Genomic DNA, 23,750 nt, shown 5'->3' with positions numbered 1-23,750 from the left:
CTCCTTTATCCGTTCTGACGGTAGTCCTTCAGGTATAGGAGGTGCACATTTCTTTCAGTCACTTGTGTAAATGCTCTGTATCAGTTTCAATAACTAAACAATTGGCAAAGAGGAGGTATTTTCCTGCCCTCTACGCAATATCAGTTATTGATAGTTGCCAGGATATGAGCCCAGAGAGCCATGTCTGAAACAGCAGAAGAAGCAAGAAAATAGAAGTTGGTGAATAGGGCAGTTATTAGTCTTCAGTAGAGGGGCAGCTCCTTCTCCCATTTCACTCAGGTATTGTTTTGTTGGCAAGGGGGTGGGGGTATTAGACTTCTTAACCTTACCTGGAGGACAATACCATTTTTAATTTCCCTCCTGCTACCCATGCCTAGAACTGTAAAGAAGGCAATTAACTACAACACACACCATAATTTGCCTTTTTTCCCATCAATAATTTGTTCAAACCTGTTCCTTATCTATGTTCTGCAAAGCTTCATAGTAAGAATGACATAGTGTGACATTTCTTAGAAAACTTCAGATAATAAAGGAAATTAATAATCTCGGCACTTACTCGGCCAAACTCAGATGACCAGTTGACCACAATGGTATTAGGAAGATTAGACGTGAGTCTTATGAGTGGAGATATTTTGATTGGTTGGCTTGGTCGCTTTGGCTCAACACCATTCTTAGTTGGGGGAAGATAGCCCTGTAGTGGAAAAATGAAAACAGTACAATTAATCCCTTATGGCCCAAGACCCTACAGTAACGTGTTATATTTACCTTAAAAAATGGCAAGCAGGGGACATTGTTAAAAAGAACCAGTTACTTACCTTTGGCAAAGTCTTATCTGGTAAAGACTATCAATCTAGATGCGGATTCCTTACCTTAAAATACTTCACAGGTGTCAGACTGGCACCAGAAAATCGAGAACAGTACCCGCTGAGCGCCCGTAGGAGGCGTGGTAGTCTCTGCATCTGCATCATCCATCCCAGGTGTGACATGTGTGATGTCACTCCAGCGCACTAAAATCTGTTTTTTTACACGATTATTTTTGCACCAGAAGCACTAAGCCACGTCAGAAGGCTGTGAAATCAGTGTGTAGATTATAAGGGAGTACAATTTTCTTTCTAAGTGAAAAAGTCCAGTTCGCAGAACGGGGAAGATGAGAGGGTCAGTAAGGAATCAGTGGCTAGATAGAATCTGTTCCAGATTTTACATAAGGTAGTAACTTGTTCATCTGATAAAGGCTTGTGTCTGCATATTCCTTCCCTTAGAATAGATAACAAAGTAATAGCTCCCCAGACTTGGGTCTGTAAATTGGTGCAGAGCAAAAAATCCTGAAGGACCAAAAAGGCAAAGCCCCCATCACAACAGCCCTGTCCAGGCAGTAGTGTTTAGTAAACGTATTCAAAGAAGCCCACGTAGCAGCTTGACAGATGTCCCGGATAGGTCTTAGAGAGCAGCTAAGCATAGGTTCAAAGGGGGAACATATCAAAAAGGTTCAAACTAAATTAAGATCCCATTGGGGCATAACAAAAGGTTTTGCGAGAAACGTGCTGAAGTCCTTTCAGAAAATGTTTCACAATGGGTGACAAACAGAGAGGGTTGGTCCAGCAACCACAAGAAAGCAGAGATGGCTGAACGATATCCCTTCACTGTCCCCAGAGCAAGTCTAAGAAAGTCTAAGCAAGCAGGCTAAGAACAAAACAAAGAACAACAATTAAGAAGAGGAGCAGAAAGTGTTTTTTAGAGCACCAAGACACAAGCCTGTCTCAACATTAGGCGTATACAGTATTTGTTGATGGACGCCTGACTACCAAGTTGACCTTCCATACTTCAGGAGGGAAACTGAATACTATCAACTGCCTTGCTCAGTCTTCTTGCAGGAAGGCATGGGTGTGCACAGATCCAGGAATAGCACCCAACCTTTTTGCTGCAACAGGAAATCCTCCAGAAGGGGGAGCCTGGTCAGAGGAACTATGCTCATGCTCAGGAGTTTGGGATACCATACCCTTTGTGTCCAATCCAAAGACACTAAAATAACTTGGGCCCGGTCTGTCCTGAACTTCAGAACTCGAGGCAGAATTAGTAGATCAGCGGTAAGACAGGCAGGCAGGAGTCCTGAGTCCCAGTCGACACGAAATGCGTCTCTAAACGAGTGAGCCATGCCTTGGAAACTCCAACACGCAGAAGTGATAACATTTTGCATGTTCGGTGGCAGTGAATACTTCTAATCGAGGTTCTTCACAGTTGCAGCAGAGACCTTGCACCTCCTCTGGACGGAGACGCCATTCGTGAACTGCAAGGCATCGATGGCTAAATTTGTCCACCCTGACAATCAGAGAGTACATCATATGTTGTACGATCAGGAAAATGTCTTAACCGTCCAGACATGTCCAGAGTCGCAGGAACTCCTGGCACAGGAGATATCACCCCACTCCACCCTGTTTGTTGCAGTACCCCATGGCGGTAGTGTTGTCTGTGAGAAGCTGAACCAGTATTCCCTTGCTAGATTGGAGGAAGGCTTTCAATGCCAAACAAAGTTGTTCTCAACTCCAACAAACTGATGTGGGGCGGAGACTCCGCAGGAAACCAGATTCTTCTGATCTCCACCTCTCTCAGATGGCTGCCCCAACCCAGGATTGATTCATCGGTCACCACTGTCAGCTTTGGGTGATGAAGACAGAGGTGTCTGCCACTGACCCAATCATGGCTCATCGGTCATCACTACCGATCTTCCGATATCCATACCAGGTATGAGAGATTCCCCTGGTGATGCGCACACTGAAAATTCAGACGTTACTGCAGAGCCCGCATACACCGTCAAGCGTACTTCACGAGCAGGATCCATGAAGCCAGTAGACCCTGTAGCCTCCTAGTCAGTCTCATCGAAATCCAGGATTCAGGATAAACATTAGGCTCATAGCCCAAATATCCTGGATTGGCCGCTCTGGAGGGTGGTCTTGGAACTGCACTGTGTCCAGAATGGATCCATTGAAAGGAAGCATTGGAGAAGGTAAGGTCAAAGGGACGCACAGCGAACTAAAATGGCTTGAGGCCCACTGTGTCCGCAGGTAATATCTGTAGGCCGGCAGGACGGGGATATGGAACTATGTATCCTGCAGGATCAAGATCAGACAGGACCAGAGCCAACATGAGCATTTTGAATTTCTCCTTTTTCAGGAACTAGCTGAGTAGGTGCAAATCTAGTTCACAGTACAACAGTTGCGGCAGACCTTAGAGTTCTGGTCCAAAACCAGGCACCACAAACAAACCAGCAGGCTCCACAAGGACATCCCTAAAGCACATTAGGAGCTGAAAGCACAACAAAAAAGTCGAAAAAGTTGTTAAAAAAATGACTCAGTAGCACTTCTTAGTTTGCTTCGATGGCGCGGAGAGAAAGGAACTGATGTTAGTGCACTGGGGTAGCGACAATTTCGGCACCCCACATGCCACATCCGGTGAGGATGACGCTAAGCCAATCCAGTCTGACGTCAAATATTCTAGGGTAAGAAATCTGTAGCTAGAAGTCTCTATCAGATGCTGGAAAATATATTGGTGTCATGCACATGATACCAACCATGGTTTTAGGATTATTCAAACATCAGATTAATATTGCATATGTGGAACTTTCATGGCAAACGTAGGAGGAAAAGTATCATTTAAACGCTAGATGCAGGTTCCTAAGACAAATGTCACATAATCTTATTTAGAGATTCGAACAAATGGAGTGCTACCCTTTTAAATTAAATATGTTGACAGTGGTACATCCGAGATCGTGGTTTTCAGTTAAACCATTTTGTAGGTCTGCCACAATAAATCCAGCTTCACCTCTTGTAATAGACAGCATAGAGAAAATCTATGTGAAAGATGTAACACTAAATCATGGGGTGCCACTGGCAATTGTCAGACAATATCTAACTTGTTTTTATTGAAATAGACTGAAGTGTATAAGAGTTTGCTGTATTGTGAGCAGAGACTAAAGAGAAAAGGTATTGATGAAAATTGCTTCATTTAAATCAACATAACACACCTACAGTGTGAAGTGTTATCTTGGCATGAGAAGACTGATTAGTGAAACAAGAAGCAAAATCTTTTGGTTGACATGAAAACGCATAAGGGCTTTGGGTAGGACTAATTTGTCCTAAGGGACAAACGGTGTAAGGCTCACTATAGAAAAGCTCCTGTAGCTCATGGATTCAGCTAAGAACCCAACTCTAACCAAAAACACAACTTTCCAGATAACTAGCTGGATGTTGGCACAACTTAAAAGCGTTTCAGCCAAAATGAAAAGGAATAATTTAAAGGGCTCACAGATGTTGTAAAGATGATGTTTAACCACAGATTTTTGCTAGCACAGTAAAGCGTTTTTTGTAGGAGTCAGTTAGGATCTGCAAATCATCTCTTTACAGGATCAATTTTTAGTGTTAACTATCTCGGGGAAAACTTTAGCCATTATTCACTCGGCAATGAGCCAAACAGGCCCAAAAAGCACTAGTTCATGTTACCATGTTGAGCAACCAGTCCTTTTGTTGTAAATGTAGGTCCACTCTGTCTAGGACATTAAGGACAATCAACTGCACCAGATGGATCCAATTAGAGAACCTGAACCAGTTAAACTATAAAGCCACATGATCACTGGGCATTCAAATACATCTTAATGAGACAAACACCTTATTAATCTGAAGGGGGCAGAGTGGTGCCGTTCCCCCAGTCATCCATCTACAGAGGAAGTGCATCAATGAGTCGCCCATCATCCATCTGCACATTAAGTGGCATCTCTCCCCTCCCCCCTCCCAGGATCCTCTTTAACGGGGGTCGCAACACAGACCCGCAGCAGGTATAACCAAAGGCAAGCCTGTCTGCACCAGTCTGTGCATGGACCGTGCCCAGCGCCAGGAAACGTAATCCTATATGTCCTCAACCCTGACTGACACCCCACATGCGGTGGTCTCACTGCGCCACATAACCCCAAGGGAGCCTCCTCCTAGGCTTCCTGCAAGATTTCTTGCACTTACCCGCATCCAGCACTCACCACACTCGCAACAAGAGCACCCAACACTCCACTCTCTACCAATCCCAAAGTCCTGTAATCAGCCACACAACACTCCACAATCTCTTGCGTGTGCCTCAACACCTGCTTACTCACCAAACATGCAACAGAGATCTGGGACATGTTTTTCTCACAGAAACTGTGTGGAATCCAGCAACTTTAACAGACATCTCCACAGCCAACCCTCGCCGGCTACAAGATTGCCAGGCAAGGCAGAATTCACAAGCATGGTGTAGAATCACCATCACCCACAAGAACATCATCAACAGCACAATCTCCATGGGCGCATCAACTTCCAACATGCAACACCGGTCGTTCAAGCTCCATACCACAGCCAACTTCACCCTAAGTAGCACTCTTATCTACAAACCATCAGGACTGCACACCAACTTCACAGGCACCATCACAAACATCATCACATCACTCTACCTCGACACTAGCAATTTCATCCTACTCGAACACATGATCTTCCAATTGGAAGACCATGCCGACCAAACCCAAACTCTAAACCACTCATCGAAGACCTTAGAAGCGTAGGCCCCATCCAAGGAGTAAAGGGACCTACCCATGTCACCGAACATACCCTGGCCCTATTTTCACCATATTTGACACAATCAGTGTCGATGAATCGACAGTCTCCTGGACAGACCATCCCCTTGTCCAATTCAGCATCCTGTTCCAGTCCAATGCAGGCGCACCACTGCCAGATCAGCTCACCGAAACTGGAACACAATCACTGAATGGACTTGAACAATGATCTCAACACTAACCAACCAAGTACAGCAACAATCTCCCCAAAGCCATCAAGAATTTCAACAGTTGGAGCACCTCCGGCCCCAACACTCTGGCCTTCCTTTAAATACAGCAATACAACAAGATCTAGACTCCAGGCCAGTTGGCATAAGCAGGGACTCAGACTGATGAAATGCCACCGCAAAAAACTGGAGATCACTGGAGAATGAGCCAGGACAATGCAGACAAGAAAGAGAACATTCAAATCCACCCGGAGATGTTACCACCAAATGATAAGGACTACTAAAAGTGCAGCTCTGGCAGACAGCATCAATGTCAGCACCTACACAAGTGAAGACATCTTAACCATTGTGAAGGATTTCACCTCATTGGAGACTGCCTCCAACTTAATAACCCCCCCTTCGTAGGGCCTTCGCAACAATCTCCATCAATTCTTCAGCAACAAAATAATTGCCATTTACAGCAACTTCAACCTCTAATGAGACCCGACAAGACCTTGCCAAATGCCTTCTGATCTTTTCCAAAGAACCAATGCTAACCACATGGCACATCATCACCCCAGAAGAAACTGTCGCCACCATGACATTCCATCAACTTAGGGGTCTCATCGGACCTCTGCCCTCACCATGCCTACTCTCAAGGACTGAAAACCATCAATGCCAAGCTCACCCAATCGGAATGCCTCCCCATAAACTTGGAAACCCATTGCTGATGAAACCGTCCAACAAATTCTTCAATGCTCACCAACTACAGACCGATCTTGATCAACAGATGCCTCATGATAACCAACTCAACAAAACTCAGTCTGGTTTCAGACCCAAGCACAACATGAAAACTGTCCTCACTGCCGCCACGGAAGACATCTGCATGACCCTGGTCAAAGGAGACATGGTGGCCCTCATCCGCATTGACCTCTCCGCATGATTTAAAATAGTCTTCCACTAAATCCTCATCCAACGCCTATACCTCATCGGAATACAAGGACACACTTCAATAGATCTACTCCTTCCTGACTGGAAGCCCAGTCAGGCAGCCTGACATCATACACCTAGGAAGCCTGCAACCTCATTTGCGGAGTTCCGCAAGTATCCTCCCTGAGCCCGGCCTTCTTTAACGCATACACTATCCCTTCTAGCCAGCATCAACCGCTCTCACATCAATGTCCTCTCCTACACAACTCATTCTCTCCCTCACGGACAAGGCACCCAGTAACCGGATCAAGTTTGATGCCTGAATGACTGAAATCACCCACTGCATGAAGACCAACTGTCTAAAGCTAAATACTGAAATTGTGCAATTCGGGAAGAGCACTACAGCGTGAAGCTCTACCTGATAGCCAAAGAGCTAGGACCGACAACTACCCAACCACCCACACCAAGACCACACTGGATCGTCATTGACAGCAAACTTGAAATGATTGCTAATGAAATGCTATCAATGTCTCATGCTTCCATACCCGGAAGTTAATGAAAAATAGGTCCCAATCAACATCTGGAAAACCGACACGAACGTCCTGGTCATAAGCAAGTTAGACTAAGGGAACACCCTTGAGGTGTTTACACTTCTTTGTTTCTATCATGATTAGTTACTAAGTGATGATGCAAAGAACTAGAATGTAAGTGGTTGCTGGGTGGAATAAACAACATTAGTTTTGACAGTTAACTCAGGGTTGTTCGTGGATGGGGTCTCTATTTTAGCTTGTCCTAAATAAATCTACCTTTTTGCTAATCTACAAATGTCTACTGTTTATTACTGATCTAGCCGCCCTTCACATTTTGGCGGCAAGTGACAGAGAAAAAGACCCTGTTCAGAAAGGAAAGCTGAGACCTCAACACTGCCCATAAGAATTTACAAGAAAGGAAAAGAAGAAGATCGACGTCCTCGGGTACCCGCTTACACATTTGTAGTTCTTCGTGTTACGGGTCACGGAAGGCAGGTCAAACCAGAGACGGCTCGAGACCGTGAATCCTCCATCACTGAAGAACTCTTCCCACAGGCAGCACGAGACACAGCTCAAGGAAAGGAGAGCGCGAGAATTGAAGAACTTCTCCATTATCAGAGCACCTCGACAGCCGACGACGAGAAGATGACAAGCTGTCTGTGACTCTGCTTCCACGTACGCTATGCAAGCGTGCAGCGTACAGCCGCCATTTTGGATTGGGGCACTAGGTCTTGTTGTTGACCTGGTGTATGTAAGGTGTGTGTGTGTGGAAACTCCTCCTCGAGTCAGTGTGCTGATGCGCACAGCAGAAATCTATGGGCGCTGATGTGCACAGCTGGAATCTACATTTCAAGTTAGTGCATCAACGTACGATTTGTGTGTCTGGAAACTCCTCCTCGGGTCAGTGCACTGATGCACACAACTGAAATCTACATTTCATGTTAGTGCTCATAAACTAGCTGAGGTCATGGGTCCAGAGCGGCTGAGATTACGATACTTGAAGTCTTGACTGCAGCGTTGAGTGTTTTAAGCGTGAGGGACTCATGTTTTCCATGCTGGGGACACAGCACTAAGGATCACACTGTGCTTCATGATTTCACAGTGATGCCCACAGCACTGAGAAGCAAACGGAAAAGACTTATCACCTGGGAAAAAATCAGGGGCTCTCAAGAACAGAACCCGTTTCTGGATTTGTGAGGAGGTTATAAGTCAGACCACATCACTCTATAACGTATCTGTGTTTATTTCACTGTAACTCTTTCACGCTTTTCTGTCTTGATCTATTTTAACGTGCTTTTTTACTTCACCAAGATACTTACTAGTCAAGCAAAACGGCACAACACTTCAGTTTTTTCTATCTGCTCTGGGAGATCCTGCTATGCCCTGGCAGCAGTGGAAAAACGTGTTTGCACATTATGCCAGAGTATGTGGGACTTCGCTTAGTGCAGAAAGGAAAACCTCCCTGTTCATACATTTCTGGGCTCAGAGGGTCAGGACATTTTTGAACATCTTCCTGATCTCACGGACAGTGATTACGCTAATTTGAATGAGTACGAAATCTGTATTAAAAAGTTGGATTTGCATCTTCTTCCTAAAATTAGTACGGTTCTTGACCGATATCATTTTGGGAGGAGGATGTAAAAACAAGAGGAATCTGTAGAACAACACATCACTGAACTAAGGATGTTGTCCTCTACTTGTAATTTTAGAATGTCATTTGAAGAGCGTTTAAGAGACCAATCGATGTTGGGGTGCACATTTGACAAAGTCAATGATGCTTTGTGGCATAAAGATAACCTGTCATTACAAGAGGTTCTCACTTTAGTAAAGATGCATGAGCCCTCAAAGGCTTATGTGGAGACCATACGTAAAAATGCAGTGATAAATAAAAATGATCAAGTTGTACTAAAAGGGGTTGATACTAAGTTTATAAAAAGTACACTCAACACAAATTCAACAGTTAAAGCATATGGTGCTAAGAATTTTCAAGGTAAATGCAATAGATGTGGAAATGTGGGACACATGGCAAATTTAAAGGAGTGTCCAGGGTGGAAAGCCACTTGTGGAGTCTGTAAAATAAGGGTCACATTATAAGGTGTTGTAGGTCTGGTAAAGAGAGAAAAGAGTCAGGGAACTAGATGGGTATGAAGACGTAGTGGAAGAAGTCAATATTCTCCAAGTTAAGGAAGGCACAACTGATGGATCTTTTGAAGAGTTGTTAGTCAATGATGCCTCAGTACGCATGCTCTTCGATTCCGGGGCTAAATTAACTTTGATTCCCAAAAATGTTTTTGAACAGCACTTGTTGGGTAAGGTTACATTACTGAAACCAGAAATCAAACCTAAAGAGTATGGAGGAGAAACAATTGATCTTTTAGGTTACTTCTGGGGGACGACTGATTTCAAAGGCAGGGTCATTCCTGCAAAAATGTTCATCTCTATGAAGGGAGACTCCATTTTCATCTGGTTTCATCAGTGAGACCTCCATATGTTTTTGGATCCAATTGAAAATCCCTCTGTTTGTTTGAAGGAAGTTCCATGTGTTCAGTTGATTGGTGAAGAGAGTGAGAAATGTATCAGAGAGTTTCCTGATGTTTTCAAGAAGGACCTCGGTTGTCTTGCTAATTATATGCATTCTATTTTTATTTTATTTATTTGCAAAGTTTTATATAGCGCTGGCTAGACCTGGAGGTATCAGAGCGCTTTACATAAGGATCAGGGAGTTACAGGGGACATAGTTATATCAGTTGGATCAGCGAGTTACCGGTTACATAGTAACAACAGTTTGAATCAAAGAAACAGAGGGAGGAGGAGGGGGAGGGAAGGAGACACGAACGGGGAGACGAGGAAGACAATGTCAGATGTCCAGCTGGGTAGGTGACGGCCAAGGGGCCAGACTCCTATGTAGCTGCATAGGACAGCTCCACCGGGCATCGGCCAAGGTTGCTCAGGCTCCGCAAGAGGTATCTACAACAGTTGAATCAGTGAGTTCCATGATACATAGATATATCGGTTAGAATCCAGACAATCACAGAGGAGGGAAGAGGGGGAGGGAAGGGGACCGAACGGGGAGACGAGGAAATCAATGTCAGATGTCCGGAGGGGTAGGTGAAGGCCGAGGGAAAGAACCAGGGCCAAACTCCTCTAAAGCTTCAAAGGACAGCTCCACCGAGCATCAGCCAAGGTTGCAAATGTGATTCCCAAGGAAGCCAAATTAAGAGGTGTTCCTTTGCTAGTGAAGGAAAGCATGAGGAAAGAGTTTGATAACTCCTGGAAAACAAGATAATTGTAGAAGTGGCAGCCACAGAATGGGTCTCTCCGCTTGTTATGGCAAGCAAAGCCAATGGGGAGGCCAGACTATAAATTGACTTAAGGGAGCTCCACTAAGCGGTAGTTGTAGATCATTACCCACTCCCTAACATTAATGGAATGCGGTCCTCACTTGAGGACGCTAAACACTTATCTTCACTGGACTTATCAGCATATCATCAAGTTAAGCTCCATCATCTGTCCCAAGATCTTACCACGTTTACCACTCCCTTTGGGACATTCACATTTTTGAGGATGCCCTTCGGCCTCATCTCTGCCGCCTCTGTCTTTCAGAGACCCATGGAAAGCATTTTGCGAGGTGTTGATGGGGTCAAAATGTATCAAGATGATGTGTTGATTGTTGGGGGGGGACGTTGCAGAACATAATAGCAGGTTAAGATCTGTTTTAAAGAAACTGTTAGATGCTGGTCTCACGCTCCGGTCTGATAAATGAAAGTTTGATGTCAGTGAACGAATATGCTACTTACCAGTATGCATCTGTTCTTGGCATGTAGGGCTGCTGACATTCAAATCTGTGCATAGATCGCCACCTAGTGTTGGGTCCGGATGATCGCACATTGTTGTCCTGGAAGAGTCTTCGAAGTATCACAAGATAGGTGGCTCCTCCCCTGGACTACAGTGCGCATGGGCATCGACTCCATCCTCAGATTGTTTTTAGCCATTGTGGCAAAGATGGAGTGAAACTCTGTGAATGATGACCATGCTAGAAGTAAATGTGAGTGCTGCAGCCGCTACAGGCGCCGGGGAGGAGGGCGGGCGATATGAATGTCAGCAGCCCTACATGCCAAGAACAGATGCATACTGGTAAGTAGCATATTCGGTTTGAGGCATGTGGGCTGCTGAATTCATATCTGTGCATAGAATACATAGCAGTCCCTCCATTAGCGGCGGCCGCCTGTGCCAGCTGCAGCAGTTTGGAAAAGTGTTTTAAGATCAGCCTGCCCTACAGCTGCCTGCTGTTTGGAGTGCACATCCACACAGTAGTGTTTTGTAAATGTGGGTGTGGTAGACCATGTGGCTGCTCTACATATGTCCTCTAAAGGGATATTTCCAAGGAAAGCCATGGAGGCCCCCAACTTCCGGGTGGAGTGGGCCCGCGGGGGAATCGTTAGAGTTTGCTTGGCTTTCTGATAGCAGATCTGAATACACTTAACGATCCACCTGGCTATACCAGCCTTGGAAATGGGGTTGCCTTTGTGTTGTGGCGAAAAGGCAACAAATAGTTGTTTCGTCTTCCGAAAATGTTTGGTCTTATCAATGTAGTACATCAAGGCTCTTTTGACGTCAAGCGTGTGGAGCATTCTCTCCGCAACTGACTCAGGATTTTGGAAGAACACAGGTAGTTCTATAGTCTGGTTGATATGGAACTGAGAAACCACCTTAGGAAGGAACTTAGAGTTAGTGCGAAGCACCACCCTGTTGGAATGAATCTGTATAAATGGCTCTTGGATAGTTAGTGCCTGGAATTCACTAACTCGTCGTAGCGACGTAATCGCTATTAGGAAAGCCACTTTCCATGTCAAGAACTGAATCTCGCATGAATGCAGTGGCTCAAAAGGGGGACCCATCAGTCTCGTGAGGACCACATTTAGGTTCCATTCGGGAGCTGGTGGAGTCCGTGGAGGAATGACTCGTTTGAGTCCTTCCAGAAATGCTTTGATGGCAGGCACTCTGAAAAGGGAAAGTTGCTGCCTGTTTTAGAGATAAGCCGCCATTGTGGATAAATGTATACGAATGGAAGCATAGGCCAGATTACATTTGTATAGATGTAAGAGATAACAAATGATGTTTTGAATAGAGGCGTCTAGCGGGTTGATGTTGTGGTCCGCACAATAAATGACAAACCGCTTCCATTTCGCCGCATAGCATGCTCTGGTGGTGGGCTTCCTTGCCTCCCTGATTATGTCCATACAGTCAGGAGGTAAGTTGAGGTAGCCAAACTCTAAGACATCAGGAGCCAGATCGCCAGGTTGAGCTGTTGCGGATCTGGATGCTGAATGTCGCCATGGCTCTGCGTCAAAAGCTTGGGTGTGAGGCGCAGCCTTTGATGCGGTACCACAGATAGTTCCAGAAACGTGGTGTACCGTGGTTGGCGTGCCCACGTCGGAGCAACCAGGATGAGAGTCATCGAGTGTTGCTTCAGCTTGCGTGCCACCAGCGGTATTAGAGGTGCTGGGGGAAAAGCGTACGCAAATTTACCTGACCAGTTCATCCATATCGCATTGCCCTGCAACTGTGGGTGTGGAAACCTGGCGGCAAAGCTTCGGTATTTGCCGTTTTCCTTTGTGGCGAACAGGTCTATCTCTGGATGACCCCACTTTTGGAAGTACGGGTGGAGTACTGATGGATGTTGCAAATGCTACTTACCAGTATGCATCTGTTCTTGGCATGTAGGGCTGCTGACATTCATATCTGTGCATAGATCGCCACCTAGTGTTGGGTCCGGATGATTGCACATTGTTGTCCTGGAAGAGTCTTCGAAGTATCACGAGATAGGTGGCTCCTCCCCTGGACTACAGTGCGCATGGGCATCGCCTCCATCCCCAGTTTGTTTTTAGCCATTGGCAGAGATGGAGTGAAGTATGTGAGTTTATGACCATGCTATGAGCATATACATATATACATATGAATGAAAATACTGCAGCTGCTACAGGCGCCGGGGAGGAGGGTGGGCGATATGAATGTCAGCAGCCCTACATGCCAAGAACAGATGCATACTGGTAAGTAGCATTTGCAGTTCGAGGCATGTGGGCTGCTGAATTCATATCTGTGCATAGAATACATAGCAGTCCCTCCATTAGCGGCGGCCGCCCGTGCCAGCTGCAGCAGTCTGAAAAAGTGTTTTGAGAACAGCCTGACCAACAGCTGCCTGCTGTTTGGAATGCACGTCTACACAGTAGTGTTTAGTGAAAGTATGTGTGGTAGACCATGTGGCTGCTCTACAGATATCTTCTAAGGGAATGTTACCTAGGAAAGCCATAGAGGCCCCCAACTTCCTGGTGGAGTGGGCCCTTGGTGGGATAGTGAGAGTGCGCTTAGCTTTAGCGTAACAGATCTGAATGCATTTCACTATCCACCTAGCGATCCCAGCTTTGGAGATAGCGTTTCCCTTGTGGTGTGTGGCAAAAGCAACAAAAAGCTGCTTGGTTTTGCGAAAATCTTTCGTCCTGTCTACATAGTACATCAAGGCTCTCTTAACATCAAGGGTGTGGAGCATCCGCTCCGCCAGCGTCTCTGGGTTTTGGAAAAACACTGGCAACTCAATTGTCTGGTTTATATGGAATTGAGACACAACCTTGGGTAGGAATTTAGGGTTAGTACGAAGCACAACCCTGTTAGCATGCACCTGGAAGAAAGGTTCTTGGATGGTGAGCGCCTGCAGCTCGCTAACCCTCCGTAGCGATGTAATTGCTACTAAGAACGCAACCTTCCAAGTCAGAAACTGAAGCTCACAAGAGTGCAGTGGCTCGAAGGGAGGACCCATCAGCCTGGTAAGAACCACATTGAGGTTTTATTCTGGAGCTGGTGGGGTCCTTGGTGGAATGACTCTTTTGAGTCCTTCCAGAAAAGCCTTGATAGCAGGGACCTTAAAGAGTGACAGGTGTTGCCTATTCTGGAGGTATGCTGCCATAGCAGACAGGTGAATGCGGATGGAAGAGTACGCCAGATTGCATTGATACAGGTGGAACAGGTAACAGATGATGTTTTGAATGGAAGCATCTAGCGGGTCAATATCGTGGTTAACACAGTAGATGACAAACCTCTTCCATTTAGCCGCATAACAAGCTCTCGTAGTGGGCTTCCTTGCCTCCCGAATGATGTCCATGCAATCGGGAGGAAGATTGAGGTAGCCAAACTCTAGGACTTCAGGAGCCAGATCGCCAGGTTGAGCTGTTGCGGATCTGGGTGCTGAATGTCACCATGGCTCTGCGTCAGAAGGCTGGGAGTGAGATGAAGCCTTTGATGCGGTACCACGGAGAGTTCCAGAAACGTGGTGTACCATGGTTGGCGAGCCCACGTTGGAGCAACCAGGATGAGCGTCATCGAGTGCTGCCTGAGCTTGCGTGCCACCAGCGGTATCAGAGGTGCTGGGGGAAAAGCGTACGCAAATCTGCCTGACCAGTTCATCCACATCGCATTGCCCTGTGATTGGGGGTGTGGGAACCTGGCGGCGAAGCTTTGGCATTTTGCGTTCTCCTTTGTGGCGAACAGGTCTATCTCTGGATGACCCCACTTTTGGAAGTACGGTTGGAGTACTGATGGATGTATCTCCCACTCGTGCATTTGATGGCTGTGCCTGCTGAGCAGATCCGCCATCTGATTGTCCTTGCCCGGGAGATGCTCTGCCATGAGGAAGATGTTCCTCTGAATGGCCCACTTCCACATGCTCTGAGCCAGATGAGACAGCTGCGGAGAGTGTGCGCCTCCCTGCTTCTGAATGTAGTACATGGCCGTCATGTTGTCCGTCCGGATCAACACGACTTTGTTGCACAGATGTACTTTGAACGCCTTCAAGGCCATGAAGATTGCCATCAGTTCCAACACATTGATGTGCATCTTCCTTTGCTGTAGTGTCCAGAGTCCCTGCACCGTGTACTGGAGTACATGCGCTCCCCATCCCTGGAGAGAGGCGTCCGTTGTCAGGATAATCTGTGGCACAGGCTCTTGGAATGGTCGGCCCTTGCAAAGGTTTTGTGGATTCCACCAATGCAGAGAGTTGTACGCCCGACCGCTCACCAACACTAGGTCTGTCAGTTGCCCATGAGCCTGAGTCCACTGACGTGCTAGGCACTCCTGAAGCGGACGCATATGTAGTCTCGCGTGCGGGACAATGGAGATGCAGGAGGCCATCATGCCTATCAACTGCATGAACACCTTCGCTGGAAGCGAGTGCTGAGGTCTGAACCGTTGGATCAGCGTCTGGATACTGGCGATTCTCACCGAATTTGGCTGCGCAGTGGCTGCCAGAGTGTTGATTGTCGCGCCCAGATACTGTCGCACGTGGGCGGGCTGGAGATGGGACTTCGGGTAGTTCAGAGAGAATCCCAGATCGTGCAGGAGATGAATGGTGCGTGACACGTGGTCGACGCACTGCTGTTCTGTCTTTGCTTGAATGAGCCAGTCGTCCAAGTAGGGGTAGACGTGGACGTTCTGGCGACGGAGATGCGCCGCCACAGTCGCTAGGCACTTTGTAAAGACCCTTGGCGCCGTGGTGACCCCGAACGGCAGAACCTTGAACTGGTAATGCTGGTCTAGAATCGTGAATCTGAGATACTTCCTGTGGGAAGGATGCAGGGGGATATGAAAATAGGCATCTTTCAGATCCAGCGTAGCCAGGAAGTCCCCTTGCTGAAGCAGGGGAAGCACTTGCTGTAACGTGAGCATATGGAAGTGCTCCGAGAGGATGTACCAGTTTAGGGGCCTGAGGTCCAGGATGGGCCTGAGGGATCCGTCCTTTTTGGGGATCAGAAAATACAGGGAGTAAACCCCTGTTCCCCGCTCTTGCAATGGAACGAGCTCTATCGCCCCTTTTTGCAGCATGACTAGAACTTCTTGCTGCAACAAGGTCAAGTGCTCGCCGGACATAGGACGGCTCCTTGGGGGTATGTTTGGTGGAATGGAAGTAAGTTCCAGACAGTACCCGTACTGGATAAGAGACTTGACCCACCTGTCCGTGGTGATGGATTTCCACGCTGGCAGGAACTGCTGGAGTCTCCCCCCGACCGGTGTTGCATGGTCGGGGGGCAGTGACAAGGCGTCACTGCTTGTTGGCGGTGGTGGACCTGGAGCTGTTGTTTCCACGTCCCCTGCCCTTGACGTTATTGCCTCTGTAACCACCTCTACCCTTGTTGCTGTACGAGGTTTGGGTGTTACTTTTGTAATACTGTGTGGACTGCGATGCCTGACCCCTTGAGGTGCCTCTGGAAGTGGAGCGGCGAAAGGAACCACTCCGAAACTGCTGACTTTGTAGGGCCCCCATAGACTTGGCAGTTTCCGTATCTTTTTTCATTTTTTCCAGTGTCGCATCCACCTCAGGGCCAAACAGGTGGTCAGGATTAACTGTTTGATTCAGTATTGTAGTTTGGATGTCGGGTTTGAACCCTGAAATTCTAAGCCAGGCATGCCGTCTAAGCAACACACTGGTATTGATCGCCCTAGAGGCTGTTTCTGCCACATCCAGTGCACATTTTATGGATGCATTTGTAATGAGCTTTCCCTCCTGAATCAGCATTTCTCCTGCCTCCTTGTACTGGTCAGGTAAGTGTTGCAGTATTGCTTCTAAGGTGTCATAATGAGCCCTATCATAGCGTGCAAGTAGGGCTTGTGTGTTAGATATTCTCCAGATATTAGCTGCCTGTGCAGCAATCCGTTTGCCTGAGGCCTCAAAGATCTTGGACTCTTTGTCTGGGGGAGAAGCGTCACCAGTAGTTTGCGAGTTCGCCCTCTTCCGAGCGTTGGAAACAACCAATGAGTCCAATGGCAAGTGTCCCTTGATATATGTCGGATCCGAGGGCGCTGCCTTATATTTCCTGTCGATGCGAGGGTTGACCACACGCGCCCGGGTGGGCTCCTTGAAGACCTCCGTTGCATGTTTAAGCACCCCTTTAAGCATCGGCAGCGTTTTGACTGACTTTTCAGCTACTGAGAAAGTGTCAAATAAGAAGTCCACATCCACGGGGTCCGAGTGTAGCTCGACGTCGTGGTTAGCCGCAGCTCTCTCGATCAGAGCGTTAAAGGCCGCCGAGTCCTCCGTCGGGGACGTTTTGGCCGCAAAAAGTTGCGCGTCCTGGCCCGACTGCGGGTCCTCTGGGTCGCCTCCGGCGGACCAAGGTTCGTGCTCCTCCTCCGGATCCGAGTACGCCGGATAGTTGTACTCGGCGTCTTCCTCGTCCGCATCGCCTGCGGCGGAATGCGTTGGTGAGTGTCCTAGGGCTTGTGGGGACACAGGTTCCACCAGAGCCGAAGAGTCCGCAGAGCCCCTTTTGTTTTTGAGAGGGATCTTAAAATGTTCCAACGCCGGCTCCGTAGTGATTTTCCTCTTGAGGAGAGACAGTTTCCCGGTGTTGGCGTCGATGATTACCTCACGACGTTCCTCTTCAGCAAGCGGCTGGAGCCGAAGCTTCGACACCACCAAGGCAGCTTTCGGTGTCAATACCTCCTTCGAGGGTCCACCCTGTTTCGGCGCGAAGGCCTTCGGCGCCGACTTGGGCGGTAGGGTAAAACGGATAGGCGCTTGCTCCTTCGCAGGCTTAGGCGTGAGCTTAGGCGTTACAGCGTCCTGAGCGGGAACCACACTGTCCTTTCGTATCCGCTGCAGGGATTCCGCTACCTTCTTCGTCAAGGCCGTAGAGGGCTTGAGCGGCTCGAGCGACCTCTCTGCGTCGAGAGCCTGATCGCCTGCAGGCACTTTCTTCGGGGCCGACGCCCCATGCCTATGCGCGTCGTCGCCCTGACGCTTCTTCGGAGCCGTCTTCGGGTCCACGACCCCTTTCGGAACCGACGCAGCCGCGTCGGACGACTTCGCCTTCGGCGCCGACCCCTAGCGTTTCGGGTCGGCCATCTTGGCGTGGCTCTTCAAGTCGGCCATCTTGAATTTTTGGGAAGTTGACGCCTCCAGAACCTTCTGCACCAGCGTAACTTTCACTTTCGGTTTCGCATCCGAGGGTGCGTGACCAGACGGCTTCACTTTCGTTTTCTTCAACGTTAGTGGCTTCTCAGAAATGTCCGTGACCGGGCCCGGAGGCGGGGACGTAGGACTCATAAGTAGATCTTGGGTAAGGCCCGAAGGCGATCCCTCGACCTGGGCCGTATGAAGGGGAATAACCCCTGAGTCTGGTTGGGGATGCTCCTCCTCCGAGCTATCCCCCACAGTGGCAAAAGCCCGATCGTCGTCCCCTACCTCGTCGGCGACTTCGTCAAAGTTCTCCTCACCCGCGTCGTAGGTCTCCCCCTCGGACGCGGGACTAGAGTCCGAACCTTGCACGTCGTCTTCGCCTTCAACAGATTCCTGGAATATGTCGTCTGGTGGGGGCGCCGCAGTAGCCGATAACTTAGCCTGGAGCCTATTGGCCCGACGAATCTTCAGAGTCTTCTTGCACCGGAATTTCGAACACGCCATGCAGCTGTCTTCGTCGTGGTCCGGTGACAAGCATGTATTGCACACAGGGTGCACGTCGAGGTGTGAATATTTGGAGTTACACACCAGGCACTTCTTAAACGGTGTTCGCTCCATAGCAGAAGTGTAGTGTAGGCCCGTCCACGCCGAAAGCACGTGGAAGGGCAGCAAGAGATCGGAGCTGAGAGTCAGACAAGAAACCTGTACGCAACTATACCGACGCTCAGCCTAAAGACCTTTTGGTCTCGAGTAGAGGTAGAACAACTATCGGTTCCGACAGAGGGAACCGAAACACATCCGAACCCAATGGCGGAAAAAAACAATCTGGGGATGGAGGCGATGCCCATGCGCACTGTAGTCCAGGGGAGGAGCCACCTATCTCGTGATACTTCGAAGACTCTTCCAGGACAACAATGTGCAATCATCCGGACCCAACACTAGGTGGCGATCTATGCACAGATATGAATTCAGCAGCCCACATGCCTCGAACATCACCCACTTGTGCATTTGGTGGCTGTACCTGCTGAGCAGGTCCGCCATCTGATTGTCCTTGCCCGAGAGGTGTTCCGCCAGGAGGAAGATATTCCTTTGAATGGCCCACTTCCACATGCTCTGAGCCAGATGAGACAACTGTGGAGAGTGTGTACCTCCCTGCTTCTGGATGTAGTACATGGCCGTCATGTTGTCCGTCCGGATCAACACGACCTTGTTGCACAGATGTACTTTGAATGCTTTCATCGCTATGAAGATAGCCATCAGTTCTAGAACGTTGATGTGCATCTTCCTCTGCTGTGCCGTCCATAGTCCCTGCACAGTGTAGTGGAGTACATGAGCTCCCCAACCCTGGAGAGATGCGTCCGTCGTCAGAATGATCTGTGGCACAGGCTCCTGGAACGGTCGTCCCTTGCAAAGGTTTTGTGGATTCCACCAATGCAGAGAGCTGTATGCACGACCGGTTACCAACACTAGGTCTTTCAACTGTCCGTGAGCCTGAGTCCACTGACGTGCTAAGCACTCCTGAAGCGGACGCATATGTAGTCTTGCGTGTGGGACTATGAAGATGCAGGAGGCCATCATGCCTATCAACTGCATGAACACTCGTGCTGGAAGCAAGTGTTGAGGTCTGAATTTCTGTATCAGCCATTGAATGCTGCTGACCCTCACTGAATTTGGCTGTGCTTTGGCTGCCAGAGTGTTTATCGTCGTACACAGATACTGCGGTATGTGGGTGGGTTGCAGGTGGGACTTTGGGTAATTCAGTGAGAATCCCAGATCGTGAAGAAGGTGAATGGTGTGGGACATGTGGGCGGCACACTGCTGGGCCGACTTTGCCTGGATTAGCCAGTCGTCCAGATAAGGGTAGACGTGAATGTTCTGTCTCCGTAGGTGTGCCGCCACTGTGGCCAGGCACTTTGTAAACACCCTGGGTGCCGTGGTGACTCCGAAAGGTAGAACCTTGAACTGGTAATGTTGATTTTGGATGGTGAACCTGAGGTATTTTCTGTGTGACGGGTGCAGCGGAATATGAAAATACGCATCTTTCAGATCTAATGTTGCGAGAAAATCTCCCTGACTGAGCAGCGGTAGGACTTGCTGCAGTGTTAGCATGTGGAAGTGCTCCGACAGAATGTACTGATTGAGGGGTCTGAGGTCCAGTATGAGTCTGAGGGACCCGTCCTTTTTTGGTATCAAGAAGTACAGTGAGTAAACTCCTGTGCCTCTTTCTGCCGCAGACACGAGCTCGATTGCCCCTTTTTGCATCATGACGAGTACCTCCTGCTGCAATAAGTGCAAATGCTCGGCAGACATAGGACGGTGTCTTGGGGGTATGTTGGGTGGAGTGGATGTTAACTCCAGACAATAACTGTACTGGATAAGCTGCGTGACCCACCTGTCTGTGGTGATGGACTTCCAGACTGGCAGGAACTGTTGAAGTCTCCCCCCGACTGGTGTTGCGTGGTCGGGGGGCAGTGACAAGGCGTCACTGTTTGTTAGTGGCGGAGGACCTGGAAGTTGTTGTTTCCACGACCTCTGCCCTTGGCGCTGTTTCCACGATATCCACCTCTACTTTGTTTGGTGTATGTGGTTTGCGCGCCACCTTTATTGTACTGTGTGTTCTGGGACAGCTGGCCTCTGGAAACACCTCTATTGCTTGAGCAACGAAAAGAACCACCCCTGAACTGCTGCGACTGGAGAGCCCCCATAGACTTTGCAGTCTCAGTGTCTTTCTTGATTTTCTCCAAGGTGGTGTCTACCTCTGGGCCAAATAGATGATCAGGGTTAACTGTCTGATTCAGAATGGTGGTCTGTATCTCTGGCTTGAACCCGGAGATTCTGAGCCAGGCATGTCGCCTCAACATGACACTAGTGTTAACAGCTCTGGCCGCGGTGTCTGCTGCGTCCAGTGCACATTTGATAGAAGCATTTGATACAAGCTTCCCTTCCTGGATGAGCATCTCAGCTGCCTCTTTATATTCATCTGGTAGGTGCTGTAACATGGTCTCAAGTGTGTCGTAATGGGCCCTGTCATACCTGGCTAAGAGTGCCTGAGTGTTTGAAATGCGCCAGATATTGGCCGCTTGAGCTGCTACCCTTTTCCCTGATGCCTCGAACACCTTAGATTCCTTATCTGGGGGAGGAGCATCACCCGTTGTTTGTGAATTAGCCCTCTTCCGGGCATTAGAAACAACAAGAGAGTCCAACGGCAACTGTCCCTTAATGTAAGTAGGGTCTCCAGGCGGCGGTTTGTACTTCTTTTCAATCCTGGGGTTTATCACCCTGGCTCTTGTAGGCTCCTTAAAGATTTCCCCAGCATGCTTCAAGACACCCTTCAACATAGGCAGAGTCTTGACAGTAAGTCCTCTCTGAGGTGGAAAAGGTGTCGAAAAGAAAGTCTACTTCAATGGGGTCAGCATGGAGCTGGACGTCATGATTTTAGCCGCCCTTTCAATGAGGGCATTAAACGCTGCCGAATCCTCAGTAGGCGACGTTTTTACAGCATACACTTGAGTTTCTGGGGCAGAGTGTGGATCACCTGGGTCAGCAGCATCTGCCCAGGGTTCATTTGTATCATCTGGATCAGTGTCCACAGGATAGCTGTATTCGTCATTATCACCTTCCCCAGTGTCCACATCTGAATAAGTGGGTGAGACATCATGGCCACGTGAAGATACAGGTTCTACAAGAACAGGTGTTGAAGTAGAATCCTTCTTCTTCTTTAGTGGTATTTTATAGGACTCCATTGGCTGTTTCGGGGTGATTTTTCTCTTATAAAGAGAAAGTCTGCCTGTCTCGGCATCGATAAACTGTTCCTGTTGCTCTTCCAACGAGGATTGTAGATGCTTTGCGGCCGGGACCACAGTTGTCGGCTTCGGCACCGTGGACACCTTCCTGGGCACGTCGACGGCCATTTTAGGGACGAAAGCCTTCGGCACCACTTTCGGTGGCAGCGTAAAGTGGATGGGCGCCAATGTCTTCTGAGGTTTATCTGCAGGCTTTGAAGGTGGAGGATCCTTAGGCCCGACCCCCGAAGCCTTGTCCTTGATGCGCTTCAGGGAGTCTGTCACCTGCTTCGAGAAGGAGGCGGAAGGCTGCGTCGACTCGACGGAATCCTTCGAGGCACCACCAGGCGTGGACTCAGGGGTTGTTCCGCTCTGGGCCTTGTCCGGCCGACGCGGAGGCTCGAGAACCTTTGGATCACCGAGTCCTTTGTCGGTGTCGACTGTCTTCGGCGCCGATTTGTTCGGGTCGACTGCCTTGACCTTTGCCTTCAGCGTGCTAGACTTCGTCTCGACGCCCTTCAGCGGTTTCTTCGAGTCGAGAACACTCTTCTGTTTCGTCGGTGCCGACAGGTCCGAGCACTTCGAGCCGACCAAAGCAATACGCACTTTCGGTTTCGATGTAGTCACCAGTGCTTTTGTTTGCGTCGATACCGGAGCTTTCACTTTCGGTTTCGATTTCGCTGTTTGCGGCTCCTTAGACATGTCCGAAGCCGAGCCCGAAGGCGGACCCGTAGAACGTATAGGAAGATCTTGGGTAAGGCCTTGTAGCGATCCCTCGAACTGAGCCTTATGAAGCGTTTCGGCCACCAGTGTCAGTTTGTGGGCCTAGCTCCTCGCTCGAGCTATCTTCCATGGCCCCAAAGGCCCCATCGTCGTCTCCTACCTCGTCGACGACTTCTTCCTCTTCGAGCATCTCAACATCAGCGTCGTAGTTGGAGTCGACCTCCGACGCAGGATTCGACAGGTCCTCTCGAACCTCCCGGTCTGCTCCTTCATCATCCCCGGCATCGAAGATGTCCACCGGCTCCGGTGCAGTCTGCTGGGCTTCCTTACGTGCAGCGCGTCAATGCAGAAGCATCTTCTTGGATCGAAAACGGGAACAAGCCATGCAGCTGGCTTCATCATGATCCGGCGACGGACACTTGTTGCACACCGGGTGGACGTCGATGTGGGGATATTTGGAGTTGCACACGGGACATCTCTTGAATGGGCTCCGTTCCATGATGGGTCGTCGATAAGGCCTCTGGCGTCGACCGGGCCTTCAGCGTCGAAAAGCACGCGGCTCTCCTGGATATCCGGCTCGGGAACTGAGCTGGAACAGAACTGGGCACCGAACGCAAGACTATACCGACGAAAAAACGAAAGGCCTTTTGGCCTTAAGAAACTTTTATATTGATTCCGACTTGAGTGAACCAATATGCATCCGAACCCAATGGCGGAAAAAAACAATCTGAGGATGGAGTCGATGCCCATGCGCACTGTAGTCCAGGGGAGGAGCCACCTATCTCGTGATACTTCGAAGACTCTTCTAGGACAACAATGTGCGATCATCCGGACCCAACACTAGGCGGCGATCTATGCACAGATATGAATTCAGCAGCCCACATGCCTCGAACATAGAGTATTTGGGACATCTGGTCCCGCCATCTGGTATGAAGCCCAATCAATCAATCAATCAATCAATCAATGCATTTATATAGCGTGCTACTCACCCGGAGGGTCTCAAGGCGCTTGGGGAGGGAGGGGGGGGGTCCGCTACTGCTCGAACAGCCAGGTCTTGAGCTGCTTCCT

General features: G+C 48.8%; 1 protein-coding gene across 2 annotated transcripts in view; it reads right to left on the bottom strand.

Moving 5' to 3' along the window:
- PIAS3 (protein inhibitor of activated STAT 3) overlaps nt 1-23,750 on the bottom strand; it is a 597,438-nt gene that overhangs the window by 144,489 nt on the left and 429,199 nt on the right. For both annotated transcript variants that reach the window (XM_086945355.1, XM_086945354.1), the window contains exon 6: nt 557-691. In XM_086945355.1, coding sequence (XP_086801481.1) covers nt 557-691 — 135 coding nt within the window. The remainder of the gene's footprint in view (nt 1-556; nt 692-23,750) is intronic.

This window comes from Lissotriton vulgaris, chromosome 12 (assembly GCF_964263255.1).
Source record: "Lissotriton vulgaris chromosome 12, aLisVul1.2, whole genome shotgun sequence".
NCBI lineage: Eukaryota > Metazoa > Chordata > Amphibia > Caudata > Salamandridae > Lissotriton > Lissotriton vulgaris.
This window is presented reverse-complemented; position numbering and strand designations above follow the sequence as displayed.